The sequence below is a fragment of the Alexandromys fortis genome, unplaced genomic scaffold (genome assembly GCF_014885135.2).
Source record: "Alexandromys fortis isolate MF-2015 unplaced genomic scaffold, M_Fortis_MF-2015_v1.1 scaffold_99, whole genome shotgun sequence".
In the NCBI taxonomy this organism is placed as follows: Eukaryota; Metazoa; Chordata; class Mammalia; order Rodentia; family Cricetidae; genus Alexandromys; species Alexandromys fortis.
The window spans coordinates 828666-839274 of record NW_026067982.1 but is presented as its reverse complement, the minus strand read 5'-3'; the positions used below and the strand labels follow the sequence as shown (position 1 = coordinate 839274).

The 10609-nt window shown below is 43.4% G+C and overlaps 1 protein-coding gene across 1 annotated transcript in view; it reads left to right on the top strand.

Moving 5' to 3' along the window:
• Positions 1-10609, top strand: part of Slc39a9 (solute carrier family 39 member 9) — a 44837-nt gene that overhangs the window by 20609 nt on the left and 13619 nt on the right. Inside the window, exon 2 of the mRNA XM_050158591.1 lies at positions 6155-6263. Within this exon, the coding sequence (XP_050014548.1) occupies positions 6155-6263 (109 nt within the window). The remainder of the gene's footprint in view (positions 1-6154; positions 6264-10609) is intronic.

Sequence of the window (10609 nt, the reverse complement as noted above, 5' to 3'; positions counted from 1 at the left end):
AGGGAGAGAGAGAGAGAGAGAGAGAGAGAGAGAGAGAGAGAGAGAGAGAGAAGGGGGGAAGCAGAGAAGTGGGGAGAGAGGCAGAAGTGAAGCTGCCTCTCTGAGAGGAAGATGGAAAAGAGAGTGAGCTCAGGCCGGAAGCTGGAGATCAGCCTGCCTCAGCGGATGGGGGAGGGCGTGGAGTGGGCGTGGCTTGTCTCTTAAAGAGACAGAAAACCATAACACACATGACTTTTGAAACCTCAAAGCCTACCCCCAGTGACATACTTCCCCCAGCAAGAACACACCTCCTGAATCTGTCTAAATAGTGCACTAACTGGGGACAAAGTATTAAAACATTTAAGTCTTATTTTGGTTTTTGAGACAGGGTTTCTCTGCATAGCCCAGACTGACCTCAAACTCAGAGATCTGCCTGCCTCTGCTTCCCGAGTGCTGGGATTAAAGGTGTGCACAACCAAGCCCAGCTCTAAGAGTTCTTGACATGGCTTCATGGGTAAAGGAATATGTCAGGACAGTTTCCAGTGTCGAAAGGGGCTCCATTGCATTCCTGAGGTAAAGCCAGTGAAGTGGCAGTGCCCAATTCTCCAGAATTTCTCTACAAAAAAGTAGGTGACGTTTCCTGTCAGAATAACCCTTTATAGTAAAAAACCAAAGCAGCCAGGCATAGCGGTGCACACCTTTAATCCCAGCACTCAGGAGGCAGAGGCTGTGAGTTTCCAACTAGCCTGGTCTACATAGTTTTGGGATAGCCAGAGCTACATAGTGAGGCCCTGTCTTGTCGGGGGTGGCATAGGGGTGACACTGAAATTTATGAAGCACTGGCTCTTTCCTGTTCTCTTTATTTATTTTGACCCTTCACAAAAGAGGCATAATTCTTGTTTTCCTCATGACGCAGGATGTTCCTGGTTGAATAGGCTGTGTGTCTACTGTTCTTCTGAGATGAGTTGTATAGGACGGACTGTAGCACTGTGCTGACTGTATATTATCATGGAATGTTTGGGCAGTGTGGCTCTCCCCCCTGTGCCTTAACCAGCCATACAGCATAGTCTCAGATAAATGAGTTCTCATCTTTGTTCTTTGATTTTCAATCTGTATATCAAGGGAGGATGCTTTCTTACATGTTTGTCCAGTCTTAGACTTTTTTTGATAATTGATATCTGCCTTCTAAATCAAAAGCCTCCTGCCCAGCCCCCACAGTGTGCAGTATGGATTACAAGTATACACTACCACGTCTGGCTTCTGTGAACCTCCTCTCTTCTTCCTCCCTTTTTTTTTTTTTTTTTTTTTTTTTTTTTTTTCTTTTTTTTAGGCAAAGTTTTTCCTTGTAGCTTTGGAGCCTGTCCTGGCACTAGCTCTTGTAGACCAGACTGGCCTCGACCTCACAGAGATCCACCTGCCTCTGCCTCCTGAGTGCTGGGATTAAAGGAGTGCACTGCCATCTCCCAGCTTTTTATTTTTTGAGGGGTGAGAATTTCATATATGAATTATACCATGCTGCCTCCTCCCTCAAACTCCTATGTCCCATGTGAGCATTCTTTTGTAAATATTTAAATTATTTTATTCTGTATGTATGGGTGTTTTGCCTGTACATATGTATGTCTGTGATCACATGTGTGCTTGCTATGTACAGAGGCTGGAAGAGGGCATCAAATCCTCTTGGAGTTATAGATCATTGTTGACTTACCATATAGGTGCTGGGAATCAAACCTGGGTCCTCCAGAAGAGCAGCCAGTGCTCTTAATCAGTGAGCCATCTCTCCAGTCCATGATCATTCTTGTACAAGTTTTTTTCATTTCTCTTTGGTAACTCCCAGAAAAGGGAATGCTGACCATGCCTGTTAGAGACTGCCTTCATTCCATGCTCCCAGCAGTAGACAAAGGTTTCAGTTTATATCCTTGTCATTTTTAGTGCTGTGACTGTTTTTGTTTGTTTTCTAATTTTTGATATTTTAAAATAGGTATGAAAAGTCTCACATGAGTTTTATTTGCATCTTCCTGGTAATTAAATGTTGAGTAGTCTATGGGCTTACTGGTTGTTCATATCCTCTGTGAAGCTTTTTACCGGGGTGTTTGTTTCTGGGTGTTGAGTTGTGAGGTTTATTGTCTTTCAAATACAAGTCTTCTCTCAGTGACTTAGGTGGGTTCCTGGAAAATCCACTTTGAGATTTGTGTGCAGAACTTTATTGGGGGAGTGCCCTGTGATAACATCTGTGAGAGAACAACGGGATAAAGCAGATGGAGAAGGTGAAGTGTCACTTGGTTGCTGTAGGAACAGGGACAGATGCCTGGCCTGAAACAGACTAAATGAGCAGTGTTTTCCCAGCATTCCCTGAGTTTTTTTTTTTTTTTTTTCGAGACAGGGTTTCTCTGTGGCTTTGGAGCCTGTCCTGGAACTAGCTCTGTAGACCAGGCTGGTCTCGAAGTCACAGAGATCCGCCTGCCTCTGCCTCCCGAGTGCTGGGATTAAAGGCGTGCACCACTATCGCCCGGCTCCCTGAATCATTCTTGCACTGTGTAACTTATCTGTTCTCTCTCTCTCTCTCTCTCTCTCTCTCTCTCTCTCTCTCTCTCTCTCTCTCTCTGTGTGTGTGTGTGCGCGCGCGCGTGCACGCGCATGTGCATGCATGTGCATCTGAGGAAGCCAGAAGAGGATGTTAGGGTCACCTGGAGCCTTCAGTTCTAGGTGATTGTGAGCTGCCTAATGTGGGTGCTGTAATCGTAGATTAGGTCCTCTGCAAGCATAGCTTTGTCTCAAAAAATAAGGTGGAGGAGAAGATACTTGATGTTGGTCTCTGTTATGCATGTACATCCACACATACACATGTACATACAAACACAAAGAAAATGGAACAAAACCCACAGAACCATGTTAGTATTGATACCTAAGTTTACTTTTTTATGTGTTTTTTATAAGTTATTATATACTGTATATTGTTTATACCTTATGAAACAAAAGTTGTTATATTTAATGTATGCTTTTTGTATATTATGATGGTTAATCTCAGTTTTCAACTGATGAGATTGAGAATCTCCTGGGAGATGGGCCTCTAGGAGGTTGTCTTGGTTAGGTTAATTGAACTGGGGAGACCTGCCTACTGTAGGTCCATTCCACGTGACATAAAAAGAGAAAGGGAGGTGATCTCTCCCTCCTGGTGTGGGTGTGATGTGAGTGGCTACATCAAGCTCCTGTTGTCTCAACTGTCCTGTCATGTCAGACCGTGCCTTCACCTTGGGACCAAGATAAACTTCCTCTTGCTTAGGTTGCTTTGGTCCAGAATTTCATTGCAGCAGTTGGAGAAGTAACTATAAATACTTTTTAATAAATCCATCTACAAGTACTTTTCTCACAGATCAGTATACATTATCTTCCTTTCCTCCTACCAGTACGTCATGACTTCCCGAACCCATGACTAGACACTGATCTCCCAGAGCTTTTGTGGCTTAGGTGCTGTTCTTTCCTTTCTTGGACACTTAGTTTAAATTAAGTTAGGACTCTTCATAAGTGCGTGTTTATTTTTGCTTTTCCCTTTCTTTGGGTGAATTTCTAGAAGTGAAGTTTGTGAATCAGCTTTGGTAGGAAGGTAGGTATGAGGGGGAGCAGGGAGTGGGGAGAGCCTGAGCAAAAGTCACTTTTTAATTTTAATCTGAGTGTGTGTATGTGTGAATGAAAGAATGTTGTGTGTGTATGGTATATGTACATGTGTGAAGGTGGCTTGTGAAGGAAGACACCAGGTACCTTGCTCTGTCACTCTGCCTTATTCCTTTGAGACTGGATCTCTTACTGAACCTGGAGTTAGGCTGGCTATCAGCAAACCCAGTGGTCCTTCTCCACCTCCCCACAGCATTGGGGTTACATACAGGCAGGCACATAGCCTTGCCCAAGTTTTTACAAAGTTTCTGGGATCTGAATACTTGTATGGCAAGTTCTCTTACCCATTAAGTCATCTCTCTAGCTCGAGAATTCACATCGTTGAGACTTTAAACCTAAAATGTCATCTTGTGGCCCAAATAAGCTGTAGCAGTTCATATTCCTGTCACATTTAAGGAAATACACTCATTGCTCCTGTTCATGAATAGTAAATGTTTCCCTACTTCATTGCCAACTTTCTCTTTTTGCTTCAAGGGTTGTAGTCTCACTGGCTGATACTTGCAATCCCAGCAGTTGGGAGACTGAGGTAGGATTGTCATAGGTTCAAAGCTTGCTCAGGCTGGTAGTCCCTGGCCAGGACAGTGTGAGGCCTTACTATTTCCTGAGAAAGTTAGTGGTTAGAGGAAGAAGGATTCTCTTTTTTAAATTTTTTTTTAATTTTGTATTTTGTGTGTGTGTGTTTTGCTTGCATGTATGTCTGTACCACATGTGTGCAGTACCCACAGAAACCAAAAGAGGGAGTTATCCCATGGAACTGAAGTTATAGACAGTTTTGAGCTGTGGGTATTGGGAATTGAACCCCGGGTCCTCTGGAAGAGCAGTCAGTGCTCTTAATTGTTGAGCCATCTCTCCAGCCTGAGACATTTTCTTCAGTGGTGTAGCCATTGTGAGGTGCTCATGCTTCTGTAAACAAACCCTCACCCGGGGCTGGAGAGATGGCTCAGTGGTTAGGAGCATTGCCTGCTCTTCCAAAGGTCCTGAGTTCAGTTCCCAGCAACCACATGGTGGCTTGGCTCACGGCCATCTGAAATGAGATCTGATGCCCTCTTCTGGACTGCAGGTAGACACACAGACAGAATATTGTATACATAATAAATAAATAAATAAAATATTAAAAAAAACCCTCACCCATCTCCTGTATGATACCCTAATGAAACTCACAATCTTTAAAGAAAAAAAGACTCAAAAGTGGCAGGGCGGCTAGTGGGGGAAGAGGAGAGGGACTAGTGGAAGTGAAATAGGGAGGACGTATGCTCAGAATACATAACTGCCATGGACTGGAGCAGCGACTCAGTGGTTCAGTGCCATAATGAGACCTATTACTTTGTATGCATGTTTTTAACTAATAAAAACGAGCTGTTTATCAAAAACAAACAAATGGACTGGGGATGTGGTTCAGCTGGTAAAGTGCCTAAGTGCTACCTAGAATGCATGAAGCCCCAACACTGCATAAAACCAGATGCACTGTGTGGATCTCACACCCATAGTCTCAGCACTTAGGAACTAGAGGCAGGAGGAGCATAAATTCACCGTCATGTTGTTTTTATCTAAATCTCAGCCATTCAATTTTACCAATAAAGTCTTGGGAGCCAGATGCTGGGGAGAAAACCTGATAGCTCAGAAAGGCAGAGAAAGTACGTGACTGACTTTCCTCCTCCGCTGACATCCCAGAAAGAGCTTTCTCCTATGTCTCCTACGCTGGCCCAAACAAAACTCCTCAAACTGAATGCCCTCTCCTTCTCCTTCCAGTGCATCTCTCTATCTGGCCTCCTGACTCCCTCATACTCTCTCTTTTTTTCCTGTCAACTGGTTGCATGCTCCGCCTCCTAACCCATGCTTGACTTTATTTAATCCTATTTACAATATTCTGCCAGAAAGCTCTGAGATTAAAGGTGTGTACCAGGGCTGAGCCACACCGCAGCGAGAAATGTTTTTTTTGTCTAGTAAATAACACAATTTTGGGGTTCACAGTATGATCAGATATCCTAAAATAAAGCCATCCTTAACTACATTATCAAGTTTGAAGCTGGCCTGGGCTATACAAAACTCTGCCTCTCTAGAAACAAAGAAGTCATAATCTTGTTGTGTTGCCCAAGTTGTCTCAAACTTCTGGGCTCAAGAAGTCTTCCTCCCTCACCCTCCTCAGAAGCCAGTGTGCCCAGCTTCTCATCTTTAACTGTATTATTTATGAAGCCAACCATTCTTCATGCTTACTGGCCATTCCCATTCATCAATCAGTCTTTCTAACAGCAATTCTCAACCTGTGGGTTGTGACCCCTTGGGGGCAGGTTGAATGACCTTTCACAGGGGTTGCCTAAGACCTTTGGAAAATACAAATATTTCCATTACAATTCCTAATAGTAGCAAAATTTATAGTTACAAAATAGCAACGAAAATAATTTTATGGTTGGGGGTCACCACAAAACAAGGAACTGTATTAAAGTGTCAAGTATTAGGAAGGTTGAGAAGCACTGTGTTCTAATACTGTCTTCTGTTGTTTTTCCAGGAGCGACTGAAGCTGGTGACTGTTTTGGGTGCTGGTCTTCTCTGTGGAACTGCACTGGCGGTTATCGTGCCTGAAGGGGTGCATGCACTTTATGAAGAGGTTCTGGAGGGTAAGAGAAAAAGCCTTACATGAGAAGTGTTGGTAGAGGAGTGAGTGAAATTTCTTCTGGATACAGTTCATGTTTGTTTTAAAAAGGGTATTAAAGAGATAACATTAGACACCTTAGATATTGAATGCATCCTTAGCAGTTTTCTGAATGCCACAATTCATTAACTACTTAATATTCATTTGCAGTAATGAGTGATTTCAATCTTTTTTAAAGTCTAACAGTTCTCTCTCTGTCTCTCTCTGTCTCTGTCTCTGTCTCTCTCTCTCTCTCTGTGTGTGTGTGTGTGTGTGTGTGTGTGAGTGATGCATGTACGTGTATGTGTTTGTGTCCGTGAAGTACATGCTAATAGTATACACAGGAGTATGGAAGCCAGAGGTTGATGTCAGGTCTCTTCCTCTCTCCCTCAGTACCTTATTGTTGTTATGTTTATTTATTATTTCTCTCTCTCTCACATGGGGTGGGTACACATGTACTGTGGTGCATGTGTGGAGGTCAAAGGGCAGTTTGTGGGAATCAGTTCTCTCCTTCTGCCATGTGGGTCCATGGGATCAAGTCAGCTTGCTTACAGTTGTCTTTACCCACTCAGCTATCTCCTCATACTCTCAACCTTGTTTTTTGAGACGAGGTCTCTGACTCAACCTGGAGCTCACCAATTTGGCTAGACTGTATGGCCAAAGGGCTGAACAGATCCTTCTGCCTCTGCCTCAGCAGTCCTAGAAAAACAGGCATACACCACCATGCCTGGCTGGTGCTGGAGATTTGAACTCAGAAGAGTTGAAACATATTCCCTTGTTGCCCATATTCTGGGAGAAGTTACTGAACTACTATTTTTCCTTTAAGTGTTTGGTAGAGTTATTGATGGGTTTAGCATCTGGGCCTGGTGTCTTTATGTTGGAAGGTGTTTATATTAATAACTTTTTCATTGCTGTGACCAAATTCCTGAGAAGAAGCAGCTTGAAGGAAGAGAGATATTTTGGCTCATGGTTTAAAAGGATCGTGTCTTTCATGGTGGGAAAAGTCTGGCTGCAAGAGTGACTCAAAGCTATGGTGGCAGGAGTGTAGAGTGGCTGGTATATTGCATTGGCCATTAGGAAGTAGAGAGAGACAAACAGACTGACTGACTGACTAACCAACTGACTCAGGGAGAGGTGTGTATATATAACCCATAAGGCTTGTACCAGCAAGTCATTTCTTCCAGTAAGGATCCACCTCTTAAAAGTCTCATACCCTGCCGGGCGGTGGTGGCACACGCCTTTAATCCCAGCACTCGGGAGGCAGAGGCAGGAGGATCTCTGTGAGTTCGAGACTAGCCTGGTCTACAAGAGCTAGTTCCAGGACAGGCTCCAAAACCACAGAGAAACCCTGTCTCGAAAAACCAAAAAAAAAAAAAAAAGTCTCATACCCTCCTAAAATAGCACCAGGGCTAAGAACTAAATCTTCAAACATACAAGTCTTTGGGAAACAACCTGTTAACTTCCAACCGTCACGTCTTGACCCTGGCCCTCAAAGGTTTATGGTCATCTCATAATATAAAATATGTTCAATACGACTTTGAAAGTCCCCATACTCTTGCAGTTCAGAAACTGTTAAAAGGACCAAAGTTTCCTCTGGTACTCAAGGCATTCTCTTAACTGTGAGCCCCTGCAAAATAAGAAACATGTTAGGTCTTTCCTAGTGTACAGTAGCACAGAGTAAACGTTTGGAAGATAGTATGGAACAGCAGTTCTCAACCTGGGGGTTGAACGACCCTTTTGCTGGAGTTGGAGTTGCGTATCAGATATCCTGTATATTAGATATTTATATTATGATTCATAGCAGTAGCAAAATTAGTTACGAAGTAGCAACAAAAGTAATTTTTTGATTGGGGGTCACTACGTGAGGAACTAACTGTATTAAAGGGTCACAGCATTAGGAAGGTGTTCAATTGCTGTGAACAGACACCCTGCCCATCCAACTCTTACAAAGGAAAACATTTCATTGTAGCGGCTCACTTACAGTCCAGAGGTTCAGTCCATTATCATCATGGTGGGACATGGAAATATGCAGGCAGACACGTGCTGGAGAGGTAGCTGCTACATGTTGATATGCAGATAATAGGAAGTAGATTGAAACAGCATAGGAGACCTCAAAGACTATCCCACAATGACACACTTCCTCCAATAAGGCCACATCTCCCAATAGTACCACTCTCTATAAGATTATGGGGGCCAATTACATTCAAACTACCACAGGAGGTTGAGAACATTTTCTATACTATGGAAAGATGAGATCAAAGTCAACTGGAAACCCAAACACCAAACAGTGCAATTCAGGGTGGCATTTCATGTGCTCTGATGTACTTACGCAACCCTGCCCCATAGCTCTGTCCCCTGTAGCATTTGTGGCCTCTCTTGTGCTGCTGGCTCCACTGGGTCCTACTGCATTCAGAAGAAGATGGCTTGTGTTCTCCGTCCCAGTGACCCCCCTGTCACAACTTAGCCTTTACCCTTATAGCTTCATGCACAGCCCACTCAGGGAATTGGGTCTTTTCTCACATTGCCTGGCCTTAGAGGATTTCTGGAACTTTGTTGCAAACCTTGATCAAATAAAATAAACATTAAAAAAAAAAAAAAAAAACTAGAGCCAGCCACGGTTGTATGTATCTGTACTCTTGGTGCTGGGAGGGGAGATGTTGGAGGGTAGAACATAGGTAAACCTATCCCCGGAGGGTGCTAGCCAGTCACTGTAGTCAGAATGACAAACTCCAAGCTCAGTGAGAGACCCTGACTCCAAAAATCAGATGGTGTGCCAATCAAGGTGGCTCAGCAGATGAGGGGACTTAGTGTCAAGCTAGATGGTCTTGGGAATTTGATCACAGAACTCACGTGGTGGAAGGAGAGAACTGACTTCCTCAAGCTGTCCTCTGGCCTCCACATGCATACACACAGTTGAGCACATGCATGTATAACACATGCACACACATACAAAGATGTTTGCCCTTTGTTATGGGAGTAACCAGTCATTTTTGATTGGCTATAAGACCTGCAGGAGATGGAACCTATACTTGACACTGCTAAAGTGCCCAGAAACCTGAGACTAGATAGGTCATGAGCCTAGGGAAGCCTGCTGCTATTCTGCTAAAGGATCATGGAATAAAATGACTTGTAGTGATATACTGCTATAGCCATAGTGGAGAGCATGGCTCAACCCTCATCAGAGAAGCTTCCTGCAGTAAATAGAAATTAACAACTGTAGTGATAGGAGAGCGGCGGGGCTGCATCCCTGGCACCTGGCCACCCGCATGGCTAGCTTTACCCGAAATAATTACACGGAAACTGTATTCTTTTAAACACTGCCTGGCCCGGCTAGTTCCAGCCTCTTATTGGCTAGCTCTTACATATTGATCTAACCCATTTCTAATATCCCTGTAACACCACAAGGTGTCTTACCAGGGAAGATCTTAACCTGCGTCTGTGTCCGGTAGGAGAATCATGGCGACTCCTTGACTCAGCTTCTTTCTCCCAGCATTCTGTTCTGCTACTCCACCCACCTAAGGGTTGGCCTATCAAGGGGCCTAGGCAGTTTCTTTATTAATAAGAAATCACTCCCACATCAAACGACAAGACCCACAACTGGACAATGTGCAGAGTGGGAGACTTTGAAGCACTTAGTCCTAAATGGGATGTCTTCATCAAAGTCCTTCCCTCAGGACTCAGGGATCTATGCAGAAGAGGCAGAAAGACTCTAAGAGCCAGAGATGATAGATGGCTCTAAGGAAACACCATCTTCCAGACACAACAGGACTGATGCCCATAGGAACTTACATATGAACCCACAGAGGCTTGCACAAACTGCACAGGTCCAAACCAGACAAGTCCCAGCACCAAGAAGGGGAGTAGACACAAAGTCACACCTCTACCCATAACCAAGAAGCTATTTGCAATTGAAACCTGCTAGGATAGGGACAGTTAATTTTCTTCAATGGAAACCGAGTAGATCAACCACACTTAAAGGCAGGCCACATCCCCAGGAGTAGTTTACTGAGATAAAATAGATCCTATGGTTTTTTTGTGTGTGTGCTTTTTTTTGTTTGTTTGTTTTGATTTGTTTTTGTTTAGGTAGTTTTTAGTCTTGCTGACTTTCTTTTCTTTTAGTCTGTTTTGATAGTTGGATTTTTTGTTTTTGTTATTTTGTCTTTGTTTTGTTTACAGAGAGAAAAAATATAAAGTTGGGTGAGTAGGGAAGAGGGGAGGACCTGGGAGGAGTTGCAGGAAGGGAAAGAATGTAATCAAAATGTATTATATAAAAATGTTTTTAAAAAAAAGGTTGGTCTTTAAGCATTTATGTTTGAAGTGTCAAACACATAA